Below are 21367 nucleotides of genomic sequence, written 5' to 3' on the forward strand. Positions count from 1 at the left end.
ATTCTTGTGATAGATTTGTTCTCAATAGCTTTTTTTTAAATGGTTGGGTTGACACGTGAAAGCCCGATGCGTCTCATACAGACGGTGAAGGGTGCCTTGTCGAAGGACGTGACGAAGCGTCGGTATTTGCCGCCCTGTTAACCAGAACGGGTCGTCTTTTTATGCAGTAATATTTTCCAGCTTCATTTGGATGAACAGTTAGTGTTTTGGAACTGGGCTACCTCACCTAAAAGCTCCAGCATGTGCCCCGAAATGGACACAGTACTGTACATCATGATGTCTTTTCACCACGCACATCTCCCGTAGGGTGTAAAGCCTCGGAGAGCTGCACTTCAAAGCTCGGCTTGTTCATTGGATGGCCATAACTCTACAGGGCAGCAGGGCAGAGTCAGGTAGTGAGCATACAGGTTTTAGGGGGTGGTGGTGTTAGTGTGTGTGTTGGGGAGAAGGGGGGGGGGGGTTCTGCCCCGTTTTCCCCCTTCCATATCCAGATATCAAAGAAAACTCTGACATTGGGGGTCTCAGCCATCCCGGGCTCCTTTCCACACAGGAGACAAAGCAGCGAGCGGCAATCTGCATTGTATTAAACAAAGCTTAAATGCTTCAAGCTGTTACACACTCCCCAATGAAACCTCTATGAAAGGGCCCCTAATGCGATTTCAGAAACACCTTGTCATCGGCCCTGGGGCAGCAGAAAGGAGAAGTGTGGATGTATATGAATGAATGGGCACTCGGCGTTACCGAGTGCCCATGACTCTATGAGTGGAGGTGCCTATGGTTTTATTGCCCAATATGTACCTTTCACCGATATTGCCTGTTGTTTCACTCACTGTGGAGGCCTCTGCTAAATACAGGCCCTCATTAGAAACACCGCCTGTAGCTGATAATGTTAAGTGACACTTTGGTTATTTCATATAAAAGAAAGTCTGCGTTGACGTACGTTGGGACGCTGCAACATGCCGAAGAAGATCTTGAGTAACTATTTTTAACAAAGAAAAAAAACAATGGCGATTAAAACTATTTTTCTCTTGAAGTTTTATAGAAAGGCTGCAATGTTTTTCATACATACTATTTCGACACTAAATTCCGATCGCCATCAAGTCTGATGCTCTTCCTCAGAACCGACTTGTGAGTCACATTTTCACAACTTACTGGAAAATAACTGGGCAATAAAACAGACCACTTTTGCTTTTGACAAACTTGAGGGGACCAGTTCACTTTTGGTTTTAGTTTAGTTTTAGTCAGAAAAAAAGTTGGATGTCTTTTACTCTTAACTCTGGTGAGCATTTACAATATCATGAAAGAATAAGATAAAGTCTAACAAAAGAAGCAGCTGAGCTGTTGTGTTTGTAATGATGGACTCCAGTCCTTTTTAGCACTCTAATTTTGTTTGTGAAGTTTTGTTTTTTCGCTTCTTGCAGGTACAAATCAAAATGTTTCATTCAATATTTACCACCACACTTTCGGCCACTGTGCAAAGTTAATGAGTATGAAACTACCATGTATCAGTCAAGCACAAATTCATTGGTTGTATTACGTTAGAAATCCTGCAATTCTGCACAATGAGAACCAGCTGGGCCTTTTTCACTGCTCAACATCTTTAGTTCATCTTGAATCACTTTCTGACACACACACACACACACACACCCACACACACGCACACACACACACACACACACAGGTGCATGTATGGAAAGACAGATGTACACAATGCGTTCGATAATCAGGTGATAATGGATACTGTACATGAGTTTAAAAAGCCCATACACACACACACACACACACACACGCATACACAAGCAGAAAATATGCCAGCACACAGGCCACGGCTTTAGATCCTCTCGCCAAGATCATTTGGGGTGAGCGTTGCAAGTGTTTGTGGGGGTTGAAGTCAAAGGTAACCGATCCTGCAGGCACATGGACAGCAGAATTCCACTCATCACGGACTCTAACAAATCATCCCTTCCATAACTTCCCTCACACGTCCGTAGCCCTCTCTCCGTCAGATCAAAGACATGGGGAGTCATCATGTGTCAATACATTTGGCCTCTTTCCTCCGTCAGCGTCCGTATCCTTCTTTTCTTCTTCTCTCCGAACCTGTTCTTTATCCCTCAGCACCTCTCTGCCTCACTTCCTGTCTGGCGACCAGTGGTTTCCCTTTATGAGGTCGACGTGAAGGCAGAAGACCGTGGCATGAGACAAGGATGTGTTTTCACTGATGTGACAGCAGAGAGGATCTGGGCTTATTAAGGCCATGGCCTGGACTCATGTGGAGCTGGTTTTAAAGGTGTCAGAGAAGACAGAGGTACGTCATTCTGCCCCGCTGAATTACGGCCCGAGCTCATCTTTGATCTGGGAGGCAGGTCATCGTTCTCTCTCTCTCTCTACACCCTCTGTCTCTCACTTCATTCTGCTGTCTTTGCCTCTCCGTCTCTCGCTCCCTTTATCTCTCTCAGGGGGTTCCAGCGAGAACCACAGAGGCCGAAAATTCCTCTCTTCTCCAATGAGCGCTGGGTGAGATAATCATGAATCACTTACGGACATCCACAAAGAGCCAGCGAGCCAGAAACTTCCTCTTATGGGTATTACAGGCCTATATTTCCATTTCAAAAAGTTTGACACAGAATTTGCTGACCTTAATTTTGTCACGATCTCCGTCGGCCAATCACGTCACTGCGCCAAAACTTTAAATCAGTTCTCCTCTCTGTGGCTGTCACCTGTCATTTTAAGAGAAATCGCCCAGCCCTCCTGCACCCCATTCACCTCCAGTCATCATGTGAAGGTGCTCAAAGTTGAGCTCATCACAAGTCCTCTCCTGCTCACATTCAGACCCTCAGCCTTCTCTTCCTCTCACCAACACCAGTGTGTAGACTCCATAGGGGGGGGGGGGGGGGGTGGGTTCCTATTATACTTATGGCTTCACCACCCCTTTGAGATATATATTGACCGACGGGGTCTAATCACCACACTATTCACCTTCTCATCCTGTTCTGCACATGTCAATTAAAATATTCCTTCACCCAAAACGAAGTCCCTCCTGATGGAGGTATAGTTGAAGAGATGACTCTTACTCACATAAGTCTCACTTCTATAGTGAAATAAATACGGAAAATAAACTACTCCCCTTTTTTTCTGGGGACCCCTTTTGGAACTCCCTCAAGGACCCCTGTCTGATCCCTGGTTGAAAACCACTGCACTAAGTGAGAAGTTCAGTATATTGTTTTCATATCTAACAACTTTGATGGGGAAAGCTCAAAATGTAATATATTTTACACCAAAAACGGAGTTAAATAACAAAAATTGCGTGTGCTGCTGGTGCCAGTTTTACAATAATCTGTTAAATTTTTACACTCAAGCTCTCTTGCCGTTTTTCCACATTATCTTTTGCAGTGGAATATGATCGGGAATGAATTCTAATCAGTTTGAGACTGGGAGAACTGTCTTCCTCATCATTTCGCTGCTTGCCTCTTTGAATACGTGCTAGCTTATCATTGCAGAGTATTATATAGTGGATGGAAAAGTGCTGGCCAGGGGCCCCTTTTTGCTCTTTTTCCTTTTGTGTACATGCAGAACCCATACCTCACAGACACTGTGCAGGATCAGCCTCTCACTCAGAACCTCCTCCCCGGGGCACGGAGGCCTCCTGCAGCTGAGCCAGGGAGCAGGAGGTCAGAGGGCATAATGAGGGAAAGTGTGTGTGATTGTGTGCGTTCTCCCACATGTGCATGTTCCTCCTTTCATCCAACGCACAGCAATACTTTCCTGTTTTCTTGTGGGAAACATAACCTGCTTTATAAAGAGGGAGACCAGTAGAATGTAACCACACTTTGGACCTGTATGGAGGCATGCAGGTCTGAATTGAGAGCCCTGGCACTGAGTAAAAGTATAGTGACAGTCACCATTACCAGGGGAACACAAAACACAAAGCAGACCAGGGTCTCCTTTAGGCCAATGGAGCTTTCAAGAGGAAACCAAGATATGTCCCAGTACCAAACGAGCTCTCACGGGTTCAAAACAATGTTGTGCAACTTTCCGGTTCGGGCCCATTTACAGCGACCAGTCTCCCCGGACGGGTAGAGCACACATAACATGGGCACATGCACTAAAGATACACGCAGTTTGATTATTTTCAGATACTCTTGGTGAACTAAAGTGTTCACTGCAGTGTAAATTAGCAAAATTGCTCCATAATAAGAGGCAATTATTGAGTACAATCAGATTCACATTAACAGTTGAAGCCTTGTTTCCTTTTAAGCAGTTCAGGAACATCATCCAACGTTGTGGGTAGAATACCCTATACTGCACAAAAAGGACAAGCAAAAGTAATGTATTCAATTAATTCAATTCAAATACATTTATTTTGTATCGCCTAAAATCATGAATAACAAATTGTCCTCAGAGGGCTTTATAATCTGTACACACACGACATCCTGGGACAGAGTATGATGAGTGTCTTATCTTTAAAACTATGTATAGAGTCAGAATTAAACATTTCACTATAGTGTCAAGAAAAGTAAATTTGATTCAATAAACATTTTGCAAAAAAAATGACTGCTGAAAATACATTATTTTTGGGAGCAAAAGAACACTGTCCATATACCCTAGAAAGCCACAACAGTAAAGAACCACAGAAACCTCTCGAGGTCAGTCAGCTGATTTGGACAAACTCTGCATTTTGGCAGTGGATAAAGTCAGCTCCGTAATGTGAGCCACCTGTGCGCCGCTCTGTGTAGGAGAAACATGACATGACAGATGAAGAGATGGACCGCTGACAAAACGCATGGAGAAACCGTCCACTTGAGGTATCCGCAGAAACCGGAGAGCTCCTCGGTTAGTTTAAACCTCCTTCCTGTTTGACTTCCACATTATAGCAACTGTGAGAGCGTACGGCTTTGATTCGATTAAAGATCAAGCAGATAGATTTCCACAATTCCGAAGAATTTGTGCGTAAATTGCCCGGAGCGCAGAGAGGAACATACTATTTACTGTTTCTGGACGGTTTGACCAGAACTGAAAGGCCCTGCAGACAGAGCCATGGTTCAAGCTGAGGTTTCACTTTACAGACCCTCAGCATACTTGTTCCTAGAGATCTTGAGACATATTTTTTGAGGAAATTATATAATTACATTACATAAAATTGTATAAATATTTGTTAATGATCTAAACAAAAAATTAAATAATTCAAGATGAATAAAATAGTTATAAGAAATGCGTAAAAGAGGTTCAATCAGGACTGTATGTAATAATTTATTTCATAATTTGATTAATTGTGGTTTCAATAATAAAATAAAGGCAAACATGATAATGGAGATGATCGTACGCAAATAGGAAAACAAATCAAACGAATAGTAAATAAGCGCGTTGTTTCAGTCACATCCCAGCAGACACATGAAACAGACTGGTCCCTCCTGCTTATTAGCGGACCAGGACGCGCACTAACTCCCCCTCCGCCCTCCAAACCCCTCCCCTTCCACTCTCAAAACTATTTAGCATCTGAAACCGGGATAAAGTTTCCAAAAGAATTTAAGGAAAAAACTTCACTGCCTGAGGAGAAGCGTGCCAACCTCAAGTTCGAAATCCAGTTTCTTCCGAAGCGAGAGGAGCAGAGATCGAGACATCTTGAAATTATTCCCCTCATCTTTACGGATATCGACACATTTTTTTTTTTTTTTTTTTTTGTAACCACGGCTTCAAAAGTGGACAGCGCGTTTTCTGCTCTATCCCTGCATTTCTTCAAGAAAGAAATGGAAGAGGGCTCCAGTTCTCCGGTCTCCCCTGTGGATAGTCTGGTGACCAGCGAGGAGGAGCTGGACAGACAGCAGAAAAGCTTCCCGGGGAAGAGGAGGCAGAGCAAGAAGTCCAGCGAGGACAGCTGCGGCAGCAGCCCGGGTCCGGTGAAACGGGTCAAGAAACCGAGTCCGAGCAGCAACCAGTCATACGAGGAGCTGCAGAACCAGCGGTGCCTGGCCAACGTGCGGGAGAGGCAGCGCACCCAGTCTCTGAACGAGGCCTTCTCGTCGCTGCGCAAAATTATCCCCACGCTGCCCTCGGACAAACTCAGCAAGATACAGACGCTGAAGCTCGCCTCCAGATACATTGACTTCCTCTGTCAGGTGCTGCAGAGCGACGAGATGGACAACAAGATGTCCAGCTGCAGCTACGTCGCGCACGAAAGACTCAGCTACGCGTTCTCCGTGTGGAGGATGGAGGGCGCTTGGTCCATGTCAGCATCTCACTAGCGCCCCGAGAGACCTTCAATTACAATGCCAAAGCGGTGGGTACCACAAACTGAAGAGAAGAACATTCATATAATAGTATCTGTAGTGCTTCTCTGATTTTTCTGTACACGTTCACGGATTATTAGCCCGTATACTGTGAATTTTCCCAGATGTTGAACTGATTACCAAAACGCTCGTGCGCATCAGCTTTGCACCAGCAAATTTAATTCACACATTCGAAAGCACGCATGTTCCGCGCGCGCTTGTTATGCGTGTGACAGACTTCACACCGAGGCCTCAGCATCTTTCCAACGCCGCAACTCCGCGTCTGCGTGTGGCTGCTGCTGCTCTGCGCAAGTCCGGGTCGGCCCACAGACGACCGGTCCATCAGATTACACGTCGATACATTCAATCAAACGCTTAAATTCAGATTAATAATAGCTACACACAACACAACAAATAATAGTTTTCACGTGCCACGCAGGATCGAGAATATGCCTCGCTGACCAGAAAGGACAACAAGCCTGTTTTTTTAATTTTTGACCAGAAACGCTTTAAATCAACCAGTTGTGATTCATGCAGTTAATACTTTTTCAGTCCCTCTTATCAGCATTTCATAATGAGTGAGGTAAAAAAACAGAACAAAAAAGTTCTGGGCCGCACCAAAACGCAGCTGCAGAGTGCCACCGCGGGTAATTTATATCCATAATAGAGTGCTTTCCTGTGCGGAGACCGCAGGAATGGGCAGCTCGGCTGGACATGAAAGTATAATCCAGTGCAAGACAATAAAAAAAAAATGATGGCGAGCAGTCGGGATTTGGTCACGTTGTTTTGCAGATTTGCGGCCCGGTTCGCTCACGTCGTGAGAGTCCAGGTCAGCGATGGGGAAACGTTTGCGTTCACCTTTTCACTGGTGGAAGCTCCAAAATCTCCATTTGCTAACAGAGCTGAAAGATAAAGCAAGGTCAAGCAGCACTGACCATCTATACCTAATTGTGACATCAGGAAATACCCCGCTTGTTTTTGTTAAGTCAGTTTGAGCTGAAATAGTAATTGAATTGACAATTAATTACAAAATCATTACAAAATAAAAGCACAGGTTGGTAATGTAGTTTCAGGCTGCTTCTTATGAGATGGTTTGACTGGTGAAAGAGCACAAACTAGGTGACACTAAATGTCACTTTGGTTAGAATAATATAGGAGCAGGGTTTGTTTGGTTCTCATGGGCCTGACATGTAGTTAGCAGACCGCCCATCAGCGGGGCTTTGTTGTCTTGTAAACCAACCCTGGTGCCGTGGGGGAGAAGAATAAGCTTCATTACAGTGATTTGTGTAAGCACAGTAAATTAAAAGGTTTTTATTTTTTTTTAGTTGAATGGAATGTTAAAGAAATAACAAAACATTGAAGCATTTATATCAATCTTTGAAACTCTCCTTTTCTTTATCAAAATATATGGCATTCATACATGAGGTACTCTGCTCTCTAGGAATATATGTTTGGTTGCTAGGATTAAAACGGGAAAAAAATAATATCTTCATCCACATGTGGATATTATTCATAAACATGAAAAAAAAGGCCTGGACAAATATTATAAATCGTGACCATACTGATATCGCTTTTGTATTTATATGACTCTGGGCTCAATGTTGCTCTGAGGAATTAGATTTTATTGTTTCAGGACTGTCCACTAATCCACAGCGAAATGCAAACGCGTGAATTTACTCAGGTGTTTCAAACTAAAAGCCAGAAAAACTCTGTGTGTGTGTTTTTTCTTCCTCTGTATTTAACTGCAGCTGTAGGGCTACATTTCAAATACACTATTTTCCTGCTTTTCAGTCGCCATGTGGTTTTACTCAGCTCAGTGGCTAATCACTGATTCATTAATGACTTCCCACGAACTAGGCGAGCCAGTGAATGTAAAATAAAAAATATATATCCACACAAAAAAAGCCAAAATCAATAGGTGTCATGCATCCAGTTAGTTTGCATTTAAATAATGATTTGTATATGTATCTCTTCCCTCCATTGCAGACTGTTTACTTCTACAAAGTACGAAGACCAAAGGGATTATTGAAGAACCCATCGACCTCAAAGGCATGGCGGAGAGACGTAATGTGACCCACAACTACAAACTCTTGGGGAATGTGTGTGTGCGTGTGTGCGTGTGTGTGTGGATGCAGATTCATCACACTGCTTCTGAGTGTCTGGAGCTGTTTGTGGCAGAGAGAGGAGGGAAAAGACAGACCTGCGATGCTTATAGGCCAAAGATGTTACAGAGAACAGCTCGGCCTGTATTTCAACAAAAGCCATCCTTTAATCGTTTTTAGAAGGATATATATATATATTTTGTTTTTCAAAGACTTTAAACCAAAGTATAAATATATATAGATGAATGCATATTGTACATACCTGTGTAAGTACGCCTGTAGCCTGTAAAGGGACCAATGCAATTTAGAGTCATTTGCTGCATGGATTTGTTTCACTGACTTTCTTTAGCAAGTCTCCAAACTCCGTCCATGTGTATTTTTTGTTTTTGCTTATTTATTAAAACACATATTTTTGAACAAAATATGGTTGCTTTTTTCTTTTCTTTTAATCTTTAACATAATGGCGTTTAGTTTGGCTGAATAAAGTCAAATAAAATGGGTCAAATTCATGCAAATTTTCATCGAACAAGATGATAATGAAAGAATATATATATTTAGAGAAGCATAAAACAATGTGTTTTGCGTGTCAGGTTATGGCTGCTAGATTGGGGAGGAAAAAAAGACCAACAGCACAACAACACGTTTTTCTTCATTTCTGGGTGTGAAAATCTCCCCCTTTTTTTCTCCCCCTTCCTCTTGTTATGGAAAGAAAACACAGACTTAACAAAAAAGAAAGAAACGGCCATAAAATATACAGCTTCATTGGAGGAAATTTGAGCCAGTTTCAAACTCAGCCATATAAAATGCTTGTCCGCTTGAATAACGAGTAATCATTGGAAATGGCGATGCCTTTGGGCTCTTTAACGAGCAGGGAGCCCCAACAACCGCAGATAAGAACAATAACTCTCAGCCTGCAGCTTTAAAATAATAATTATTGACAAAAAAAGCCAGGAAATAGAAGAGATGACTGAATTCATTCCTTTGACTCTCTACCGCTGACTCTTAAAGCATTACAATTGTTTACATCTCCGTTTCCCAGACATAGTTAGATGCAATCGAAACACTGAAAGGACCTCATTGTTAACGTTGGGGCTCTCTGGTGTAAAATGGTAGGCTGGCTCTCTGTTGCTGTCTCAGCTAAACTTTGCACCGTTGAAATCTTGACTTTCAAGTGGCACTTTTAAACAGCTTAATCGTTTTATCACCAGCAAAAACAAACACTAAACTTTCACTTCAACTGCAGTGAATCTACACAAGGATCTTAGATGGAAACAGGCCAGGAAATGCCAGTCAGACATTTCCCAGTTGGGAAACTGCTTTACAAAAGAAAAGTACTCAGAGGATGACAAATGCTACATATAGCACGACGAGGACGCCATCAAATCTCCTGGAAAAAAAGACTGAACGGTTGGAGAAAAGTATTCATGGTATTGCCAGTATATCTGATTCTCTCAAGGTCAGTGTGGTTTGAAGAGGAAGCACCTGTGAGAACAGTGGCTTTCTATAGTCCAGCTGCTGATGCACCAAACCCCCATTATTTATTAGAGTTAACACACACACACTCTTCCCGTGATTCCTTTGGTGGATGCTGAGCTGAGAGCAAGTCATGTGGCCCTTGCTTTTTATTAATAATCTTATTGTTCACCAGTGTGGCTAAAGGAGGCACACAAAAAGGGAAATCAGCTGCATTCATTTCAAGGCCATGATTTTTAAATTGAGTGATTTATGTGACACGGAGACGTGTGTGACACTGGGATCTCTGTGACTAATTCTAATTTTGCCGGTTCAGGTGTGACACACATCACAGGAGGACTGCATGCATTAAGTCCTTCCAGCGACACACACACACACCGGTAAAGCTGGGTGAATTCACACATGCTGGAGTATACACTCATTCTCTGTAGAATCTGAAAATCTTTCATAATGACATGTCAAAGATGCACAAGTCTTGCACGTTTGGCACGGTGGTCTCGGACGCTGTTGGACAGCCCTTCCTACCTACGCCGGCTTATCCGTAGGAGCCCGTCTGAAACCTGCTCATTATCCCGGGCCCTCACAGCTGAGCAGCACAGAATCACCCGGGGCCACTTCTCCAGCGGTGCGAGAGATCCAGATGTTTCCCGTAAAATCAGACGGAAAAAGCTACAAAACTTTAATTTGCAGTAAAAAGGGAATAAAGTGAAGGTTTACACTCTGTGGGCCTCAAACAGTATTCGGTGTTCGTCTGGTTCAGTAAAAATTTAAATAAGAAAAAAATCTAAGGTTAGCCTTACGCTACTTTCAACTTCCTGTGTGTGTGTGTGTGTGTGTTTGTGTTGGCAAAGCTGAAAGTCAGCTGTCTCAGCCGCCACCACACCATACATGAAGCATGACTCAGACTTAAGTTTTGATCTCTCTCTCTCTCTCTCTCTCGTTTTCTCATTGTGTGCTGTTCAGGATCTCTTGATTAAATGGATCAAATGAGGTGCATTTAAAGATCATTAATTTTAATAATAGCGTTTGTCCCGAAAACAGCTTACTTTTATTATTAATAATTAAAAAACAAACAAGAAAAACTAAAAGTTTAATCTTTCTATAAAATTGGGCAAGAAATAATTTTATACCAGCATGTTCCATATTATCTCAAATTATTGTTTTTTGTGTTGCACTTTATTTGATGAGTTTAGCTGACAAGTTTATAGATTTTCACATCCTTATATCTTTGCTGTTTAACATGCAGAAACAGGTGCTGCGTTCAAAGTACAAAGGTTTTAACGTACTTCATGGTTATGGTAAAAAAATAAAAATAACGTGGGTGGCTTTGGCATTGGTGTGTGCAGACATGCAGACATTTTGACGGCTAAACTAATAGAGCAACTCTGATGCAGTTGCTTTAACGGACAAAACCTAACGTAGTGGAGCCGAGAGCGAGACGCCTCTCAGGGTTCAGAGAAACCTGGCAGAGCCTCGGCTGTCAAGGCCGCCTGGATGAAAAAGAAATTAGCAGTGGTTCTGGTCCTTTTCTTCAGCTCCACTCTGCCTTTCCTTCATTCCATCATTTAATCAGGTTCCCTGAGACTTTGATCCAGCTCTAGAGGGCTCCCTCTGCATAATCATCGCACCTCAGGGCCGGTGCTTACTTTTTTTTTTTCCTTCTTTAAGACTTCATCTCTGTGGACAAAGTGGGCACACATCATTTTATACACACCTGAAGTCTGATCCAGATGCACTCTTTTGTTGATGGAAAAGAGAAGCAATAATAACCCGAAAAGGAGGAGGATTCAAATCAATCAACTTCCTGTCACAAGCCCTCTTATCTCAGTCAAGATATTTATCTAACAGCCTCATAACAACCTTGGAGAGGCTTTACATTTTGGGAAAACAAAATGACATTGGCTTTGTCAAACACTGTGAGGCTCTCAAACTGCATCCTCATACAGTGCAGTATGAGGATGCATGACTGTTCCCTCAAGGAACAGTCATGCTGTTCCTTGAGGGAACAGCTCATTAAAATTGGACAGGAAATGAAGTGTAAAAGCAGCCTATTGGTAGTTGGATATTTTCCTTCTTCTTCTGCGGTGCCGTTGAGACAGAAAAATGAAATGGATTTGTGTCATACTGTGAAACTATCTGTAATCTCACGTTGCCATGTGAACGCAGCCTGAGCTGTCGTGTGGTTTTTGTTTTGGCTGAAAAAAAACGACCTTGGAGGAGATCCAGGCTATGAGATATCTTAATGTTTGTGCAGATTTGTGGGGTATGATGGGTAATTAATGTGTCTGCTGTGACAAACTGTCCATACCATAAAGGCTTTTGTTGTGCATTTGCTGTTTCAATTGATATTGGGTCTGGGTTGTGTTCAGAACTTCACTCGATTAGCCAAAAAAGAAAATACATTTAACAATAATGTCTGATGAACAATAAATATTGAGTGCTATCAGACCTACAATATGAACATAACCTGTAGCTGAGCAGGTTCTGCATGGGAATGTGTCTGCACTGCATTATTCTTTATGTGTATGACTCTGCCCTTGGCTCTGAGCCCTGCAGCACATCTTCTCCTCTGGCATTTTCTTCTGTCCATCTGGTCTCATCTGACACACACGCACAAAGTGTAGACCAACTGCTGTGAACAACATTATATAAACTGCTTCATTCCTCGTGTCCGTCATCTGTTCCATTCCCTGAATAAATCAGCCTTCATCATCCTCCTTGTCTTCCTCCACTGGCATTGTCTGGTGCTTTGACAGCGAGGTGGCTCGCTAAGAAGGGCGTACTGTGGACTGAAGCGAGGGGTAGCACTGGTTGTTACATCTCAGTATCCACAAAGTTGGAAAATCTCTAACTTTAGCGTAAGCAATGTTAGCCAAAGAATAATTGCAGTTTTCTTAACCAGTTCAGATGAAGGGCAAGCTGGAAGATGTCATCTCAACAAAGAAAACATTTGAGGCGAGGCCACGGAGCAGCACCTATAGGCCTCCCTAGACATGCCTCTCTCCATGTCTCTTCTCTATTTGTATCCAAGAGTCAGTAACAGTTCCAGCGTCGTCCTCATCTCAAGCTGTGAAACTTGATTCGTCTGCAGGCTGTGGAGGAGACAGGTAGGGTAATATACCGACATCCCCCCCCCTCCTTTGCTCGTAATTAGCACCAGTGATGAGCGTCAGGGTCAGTGGAGGTCAGTGGGTCACGCCAGTTCAGGAGCCAAGTCTTGTACCTCCTCACCTTAGTTTTCACTTAAGAACTTCTAAGGATGAAGTGTTAATTCGCTTACATTTAATTCAAGCCAAAATTTTACGATTTACTCAAGGTAACCATAAGAAAAAATGGGACTGCATTTCCAATTGATGAAAAGAAAAGAAAAAGACAAGTTCCAAGACTCTTCCTCGGGTAGAAAGTGTCACACTAGAGCATATTCAAAAGTGAAAAGGGGGCACAATGTCACAGATGCCAATGGCCATGCGTTGTTCAAACATAGTCTGCGTACAGTGGTTTGGGCTGTTTGATGAACCCCCTGGTGGCAGGGTTCAAGCCAAACAACAGCAGCAATCTACCAACAGCTACAGGGCTTTTATGCCAGATCTAAACCATGCAACCTCATCTTTAATGTAAAACATTCAAACACTGGTGCTACGGCTTAAAGGCAGCAAACAAACAAGTGACAGAACGAAAGAAAAGGCAGGTCCCTGTTAAACATTCATCTCTTTTATGACCATTGGAATTGTTTTTTTTAAAAAGGAGGAAAACAAATTTGAACTCAAGGTCTACTTACTTGATTTTTCTACGGGGCTTTTGACCAAATCACATGGTCTTCATCAAATTCCTCTCCATGACAGTTGAGCAAATGCCATGCTCTGATGAAGACCACGCAATGCATTTATCGATACACAATGTGGGGAAGTAAGTAAAACAGAAAAAGAAAAAGCTGGTGTTGGACCACGAGTGACCTCATGTCAGGATCCATTCAACTGTGAAATACAAATGAGTATAAATTACAAAAAGGAAATGCTGAATAATACTTAAAGAAAATAGAAGATATTTTGATCAGTTTTGGTCATGTCGGTTTGAGAGGAATACCATTAACTATCTGCTGTGGTAATGTGTTCCTTATGTTTTACCGTACGGGCAAAAAAAACCCCACATCTTCTCTTTGCCAGAAAAAGCTGAGCCCGAAGGAGAGTTTCAGTGCCAGAGCCTCTCTTCTCTTTCTCCTTAATTTCCTCCAGTTGTGATCTGGCCTTTTACAGAAGTGACAGGTTGCCCATAATTATTCACACAACAGGAATACTGTCTTTTCTTTATGCTCCGTCCTCCATCTTTAAGATCAAGCAGAATAATTGTTGGCTGCATGTGTGTGAACTTTACACTGGCGCTTGTGCTCTCGACACCCAGCCCGACAGCGACCCCAGCCTCAGTGTTTGCAACAGCCTCACGTGTCCCTGACCTTTTGATGTCCGTGCACGCTCGACACCAGACTAAACACATACAGTAGCAAGACAAGCAAACACTGCACAGCTTTTCAAACACGCTATGGATCAGAGGTGCCGACTGGACTGGTGGAACATCCAATGGAAAGAACGGCAAATGGTCGCAGACACCCTAACGTACATTTCCATCCTATTCGTCAGCTACAAACAGACTTAAAAGAACTTGCCAAGGCGTTTCCTACTCCAATACTTTTCGTGGACTTTACTTGACTGGGTCACCTCGAGGATCCCCCAAACTGATCCTAATGACTCGTCTGTAATTAGTTGTATTTGTCATCTGAGCAGCTGGCCAAAGCCTCATCGCCATTTCGAGTCAGTGAAACCTGCAATTAAAAAGAGCGGTGATGAGCACAGCTGGGAGGATGAGGTCTTTTTTTACGCATACGGGTGGCCGGGTAATGACAGAGCTAGCTGACAACGGATGACGCTGCAAGAAGAGGAGCAAAGCATCCATGAGAGCTGCCGCACGCCAGACTGTCATTGTGTGGAAACGAGAGGGAAAATAGATAGGGGAGGGGGGGGGGGGGGGGTTCCCAGATTTCAATCCTTCCTAACATTTCAGTCCTTTGTTGTGGGCGAGAAGTGGCCATCTTGTGGGCTGGCCTTCAGAAAGGGGGAAAGTTCAGGGCTCCCCCTTTCCTCTGACCTGACCTCACCCAGGGGTCGCAGGGGTTGTGTGTCGCTACATAGCAGAGATGACGAACGTGTCGACGCCTACGGTGAGCTAAAGGTGAGACGGGCAGTCTGCGTGTCACGAGCACGGTCGTTAGCGCATCACCAGCCACCCAGGAACCATAAAGAGGTCGAATTCCCAGCTTTAACGTCATCCTTTTTTACTTCTGGGAGCCATTGGAGCTCTTTTCGGCAACTGCATGATGGTAAATATTGTCCCTCACGTCTCTGTTTAACTTTATTCTTTCAAGGAAGCAGAGATGGGCTCCTTTTTCGTTTGCCTCCGACACAGCGTGGCGTCTTAAGCCTCCGTGATTTACAGAGATCGTGTCAGCGTACAAAGCCTAAGGCAGAGGTAGTATTTACACTGTCACTCTCTAAATTCAGAGTTTGACAGGAAAGAAGTGGAATGTGTGTTTATTTGAGGGGAGGCAAGGCGGGATTGGTTTTGTTTGCTTTTGGACTGTTGTCTTAGCGTTAGTTCAACCAACATCAGGGATTCACTGCTGTTTATTTGGACACTGGCTCAGACCTTTGACCTTTCCAAATAGGGGGGGCTAATCCCAGCCAAAGCTACTGTGGGGCCATTGTTGCCGTTTTCTGCAATGCCGCCTCCGTCTGGATTTAAAGGAGAACTCCACCGATTTTATACATCAAGGTCTGTTTGCAGGTCTCAGGGAGGACTACTGCATGCAGAAAAAGTCATATAAAGCCTTTTACATCTCCAGATGGAGCTGCACGACAATACATTGCCTCAGGTGATATCTGGCAAGTTGGATCTGAAGAAAAAAAAAAAACTTTGTAGATGTAGTGAGTTTACCAGACCTCTGTGGCCATTCCTTATTTCTGCTCCAGGCTAATGGCTTGAGGCTAGGGGAGACCGGGGTTTGGTTTTAATGTCAGTACTCAAAAACCTCTTGAACTATTAGGATAGTTGTTTTATGTAGGGAACTTGTATCTGTGTTCTACTGGTCAGCAAAGGTTGTTTTTTTTTAACAAGTAATGTTACGACAGTGATGGAAACACTAGAAGTCAAATGTTTCATCAGTCCCCGCATACAGACATGATTGTTCAGGTGATCTGGCAGTATTTTATTTCAAGACATCTGGACAATGAAGATTCTTGATTCGAAATGGGCTGTTGGTGAAAATTGAACCCAGGTCCCCAGAACAAAATATTTAACTAATGGACAACATATATGATGATTAGAGTATACATGGACATTTAAATTGAACACGAAACACGACAGGACGTCACTTGGCAGAGAGGGATCCTCATAGACCATAACGAGTTTCATGGCTCTGTCTCGTTTCTGATTGGTGCAATTTGAGATGCTTTGCCTCTTGATATAATTGCCCCCGTTCACCCCTAAAACCCACAATGTTAATATAAAAAAACAGACATTGCAGTTTTTCCAAAACAATACTTTATACTGTAGATGTCAAAGACAACATGTTAGAGCAAAGGTTCCCGAGAAAAATTTACTATTTCTGTAACGGTGGAACAAGTCAAAAACATAACTGATAAAAAAGAATAAAGAATATGCATTTTATACATGTGTAAACCTAGAACTGATTGTTTTTGAACCACAGTGGTCATAGCAATAACTGGCTTATTTAGTGGAAATGGACAACCGTAACAATGACCAGGCACCTGGATGGAGTCCTTTGATAAGTCCAGATGTGACAAAAAGTCCACCAAAAGTCACATCTTGCCCGGTATAGTAAAAAAAGAAAAAAAGAAAAGAAGTCCATTCTGTTGTAGCAGTTTACAAAGCGTCCCCCTAAAACAATTCATTTTTCTACATAAATACAATAAATCTATTGTTTGTGTTACAAGTGCTAGATACTTTTTTTTTTTTTATTACTTTTTTGTAAAATATTCAACAAAGGTCTTCCAGGTTCGATGGTTCCATATGCTAAAGGTAAAAGCACAACATGGAAATAACCCAAACTCCTCCCCAGCAGAAACAAAAAAAAAAAGCAGTAAAAGAGACAAGACAGTTTGGATACAGTGAAAGTACTAACGTCCTTCAGTGCTCGATCCCTTGTGCTGATATGTGGTATGGGACAGACAGACAGACAGGTAGGAAGGCAGTGCATGCAGACATACGGATCATGCAGAGAGAAAAGAGGAATGGAGTGGAGTCGGACCAGGCCTCCTAAATCAACAGTTCTCGAACCCGACTGGACCGAACTACGAGCGTTAAAACCAAAAGATAAAGATATGGCCCCTCTTAACGCGGAAATTATAACAAAATGGAATGTTGCTGATTGGTTTTTTTTGGTTGTTACTGGACATTGTAGACAGGCGGCCAGAGTGGCCAGACAGTGCTAGTTTTGGCTCCTGTTGAGAAACCCAAGCATTCAGCAGTAGAAACCCCACAGCTGGCACTGCTGCGCTGAGGTTCTGGGAACGTTCTGGGGCTGGGTTACTGAAAAGCATCTCACCAAGTGTGTTTACGCGTCAGCGTATCCAAGTAAAGGTGATATTCAGGATAGCCCGACTATACGCATTTTCATATTCCAACCACACATACGTTTATAAGCATGAAGTACACTCACAACAATGTGAATAAAGTCCAGAAGATAAAATTACAAAAAATACAAGAGAAATTGATGTTGGTGTAGGTGTGTGATATAAAAGGAATGTACAGAAGAATCACGTACCTTTCACATGGCTATGAGTTTAAACCATACTGAATGAAAATGGGATGCACAATAACGCCCCTCTACAAATGCCTAGACCATGATTATGTCTTGGGTACTTACTGGAAAACCAACTTTATGGCAAACAATCTACTGCAAGCACTGCAGTCACATCCATTTTTCCCTTGTTGTTGTACATTTACAAAATAGCAGATGACACGAGCATGAAATAGCAGTAGATAGTAGATTATTGTTAAAACGTTGGTCCTTGTACAGGAGGAGTTGTGTTCCGTGAGGACAGAAAGGCTGCTGCTGGGACGGAACACCTGCGATCTTTTGGATATGCTAAACGACAGGCCACCCTGAAACCCTGAGTCATCACTTAGCTGATGAATGAGATTACACATGTGAACTAGATGAATTTAAAGGAATGTTGAGTTCAATTAAAACTTAAGGACATTTGTCCAGATAAGGAAGTAAGTGATGATCATGTGAAGTCATTTGTGAGGCCCATCACAGTGATTTAACGGCATGGCCATGTTCCAATTTAAATACACCCATCCCATTTTTCTTGGGCTGGAGGTTGAACTTGTAAACCTTGAGGAAAGAGTAAGAACCCCCCTTTGGACACTTTGGCGATGTGTAGAATGCATATTTTCAAATTCAGTCTCACATTTCTTAAAAATACTGAAACTTTATAGGTGGCAGCCAGAATGTGTTTGTACAAATAATAAACCTACACAAATCAAAACAAATGTGGAAAAAAGTGGAATAAGTGCCTAAATGTGTGGATGAGCAGAGGGCAATGGCACGCCTGCTGTAACAGTGTTATGGTGCCAACGGGATGGATAAAGCCAAAAACTAGTCATCAGTGTTGAAAGACAAAAGGACAACCGGTAAAATGCCACTAAACAGTTAACCAACTGTAGCCAAGCACAGTGAATGGTGCCTTCAGTAACACCCTAAAGAGGGCCGACTGTACGGAAGGCCCATCAAAAGTATCATTTTTCAATACCAACTTCAAAAACAAGATCATAGTATTTCATTATGTATAGATATATATATATATATATATAATATACTCATTTCTTTTCATATATAAATCTACTATGAACAGACAGTAAGTACACAATTGTCCATCATTATACAAAGTAGAAACATTTGCATCCCAACCCTCCCACAAAAACCCTGAACCCAGAAAACATAGTCACGTAATGTCCACTAAAAACAGGATCTGGACCCTCACCGGTTGTGAAGTATGTCAGCTTTACAATGTAACAGAGAGACAGCCAGAAAGGGGACCGGGATCAAAACATTAAAAAGGTACAAAAAGAAGACACTGGAGTCCACTGAAAGGGCAGCAAAACCATGAAAAAAAAAAAAGTAGAGTAGTCATTGACAAACGTGTGTGGCAGGAATACTCAGGAGATCGGTGTCCTATGTACAGTAAACAACAGTAAACACCACGGCACTCTGTTTCCTGGTCACCGACAAAACACATTACACATGATTAGCTTGTAGAGGAAACAAAGGTGAGCGAAAGGTAGTTGCCCAGGGGCCAAACACAAGTTGGAGAGGTGGTTACAGTCCACTTCTGCAAAACAGGGACAGTTTCATCAACATTAAGTCGTACATGTATTCTTTAAAAACTAATTGCATGTAATTATGGCTTTTTACCTGGCTCGGTTGGTGGCTGGTGTGCTGTGTGGCTAGCAGGGTTCGGCTGCGATAGCCAGTTTAGTTAAAGTTAAAGGTAGGGTAGGTAATGTACAGTATTATAGAATGTATTGAAAGTCTCTTTACAGGCCGACAACAATCAATACAAATCAAATGCTCTGACAAAAAAAAAAAAAAAGAAAGATTGATATAGTTTGTAGATTTGATAAAATGTCGGGAGGATTCAGCATCCAGAGCCGAATCTGAGCTACATGTGCTATTCAAAGTTGCATGGATAATCATTTTACATGTGCTTATCCCACTGGCTCGGTCACTGGTCAAGAGAAATGGAAGATTCATTTTAAAAAAAAGAAAAGAACTATTAAAATATGCGTCAACACAAGAATGTTTATAAAGAGCAGCCTGTGCTCCACTGTGTACGAGCAGACGTACACACACCTGCCTCATAGCGCTTGACATTTGGGGAGCAGATGTGTCGGGACTAAAGACGTTAAACCAGCTGTGAGAGCCCGTGCAGCCCTGGAACAACCCTGTGGAATATCCCAGGTGGTTTAGTCATTGTTACCACAGAGACACAGTTGTCTTAAAGCGAGGGCTGGTTCAACACGTTGGCCCGTGTGAGTTAACAGTTATTCCTCTCTATTCCTCATTAGTCTGCAAGAGGTGAGACTGATTCTAATGTAAAAAATAGGATTCTCATTTTCAAAGCATGGTACTTAACTGCTCTCTTGAGAACAGCTGATCCCAGTCTGATTGGGCCAGTTGCCAATGGCGGCCCCAATGCCCGCCCATTACGTGGCACTGAATCGCTCAACATTAGACTGATTAATAACTGCCTGATCCACTTCAAGGTATGGAATCATTGTGAGCACTGAGAAAAGTTTGCACTAACCACCGTTGATGCAACATTGACATGAAGTGGCCGGGCCGATGAGACACACATAGGGGTCGTCACAACATGTATCTAAGGTGCAGCCGGTCCTTCAAGACGTTTCCTCTGGCTCCGGCACCGGATCGGATACATGGTTCCACTGAGTAATACTAATCGAACCTGGAACTTCCTTTGAAACTGAACCACCTCCAACCTGTGGCTGGGAACTATACCTTCTAAAATAAGATTATTTAAATGTGGGCAAACAAGGAAAGATGGAGATACAGGGAGAGACAGCAGGCTGCTTGCAGGGAATTCTAGGTTAACATGCTAAGGTACTCCAGTCTATGTGCCAACAACATGCAGGCACTGAATGTCTTGCCAGGAGAGAAATGTTTAAGGGGTTTGGGGAGAAGAGGCCTCATTCCAAAACCTGTTTTTTAAGGCAAGTTCAATAGAAAATCCACCAGGTTTAAAAAAAAAAATAAAAAAAGGCACGGACGCACAGTCTTTCACTGTCAGTCATTTTGGAATCAGAACACCTGCCGACGTTTCTCATCTGTAATCTTCAACCACCTCGGTAAACAGCAAGAAATTCGACCACTTTGTTCCGTTCGTCCGGATGTCTTAAAAAAGCAGGGATGATTCATCCACGATGAGTCACAATCACAATAGCTCTGGTGGTTTTTGATGAAAGGTGTGAAGGTGACGATAAAGCGCAGAAAGAACAGAACAATAAGAAAAGCGGATGACGACGGATCGTTTCCGACTGCCATTCAAAAAAAGTACATCATGTCTAGTGTTTTAAAAGCACTGGCACTCGAGGTTGTCATTGTGGCGGGGTTGAGTCGTCCCTCTTACATCCAAGGTCTTGTAGAGACAATGCAACACATGTATGCTGATCAGTCTGTGCACCGCTGATCAGTGAATGCGTCGCTCGCCTTCAGTGTTCCCGTTTCCCTCCGAGCGCCACTTTTGTCCGCTCTGCTCGTTCTCACCCACAATCACATGCCATGTGTGTGTGGCAGGGGTGAGTGGCATTTAAATTGACGCCAACTGGGTGAGGACACTGTCAAAGATGAAGACGGAAGATGATGTTTCTTTACATAGTAGCTTCCTCCTCCATGGGTTCCTCTTCAGCCCTGGGGGAAACGATGACACCGTAAAC

The 21367-nt window shown here is 42.9% G+C and overlaps 2 protein-coding genes across 4 annotated transcripts in view; one reads left to right on the plus strand and one right to left on the minus strand.

Moving 5' to 3' along the window:
• Positions 1 to 2074: 2074 nt before the first annotated feature.
• The window catches only part of hdac4 (histone deacetylase 4), a 125415-nt gene continuing 106122 nt past the window's right edge, over positions 2075 to 21367 (minus strand). For all 3 annotated transcript variants that reach the window (XM_076105199.1, XM_076105192.1, XM_076105187.1), the window contains exon 28: positions 2075 to 21341. In XM_076105199.1, coding sequence (XP_075961314.1) covers positions 21302 to 21341 — 40 coding nt within the window. In that variant the 3' untranslated portion in view covers positions 2075 to 21301. The remainder of the gene's footprint in view (positions 21342 to 21367) is intronic.
• twist2 lies at positions 5460 to 6305 on the plus strand. The gene has a single exon (XM_076105219.1). The coding sequence runs from the start codon at positions 5745 to 5747 to the stop codon at positions 6237 to 6239; it is 495 nt and encodes a 164-aa protein (XP_075961334.1). The 5' UTR covers positions 5460 to 5744; the 3' UTR covers positions 6240 to 6305.

The sequence above is a fragment of the Anarhichas minor genome, unplaced genomic scaffold (genome assembly GCF_050575085.1).
Source record: "Anarhichas minor isolate MPS153535 unplaced genomic scaffold, ASM5057508v1 ptg000004l, whole genome shotgun sequence".
NCBI lineage: Eukaryota > Metazoa > Chordata > Actinopteri > Perciformes > Anarhichadidae > Anarhichas > Anarhichas minor.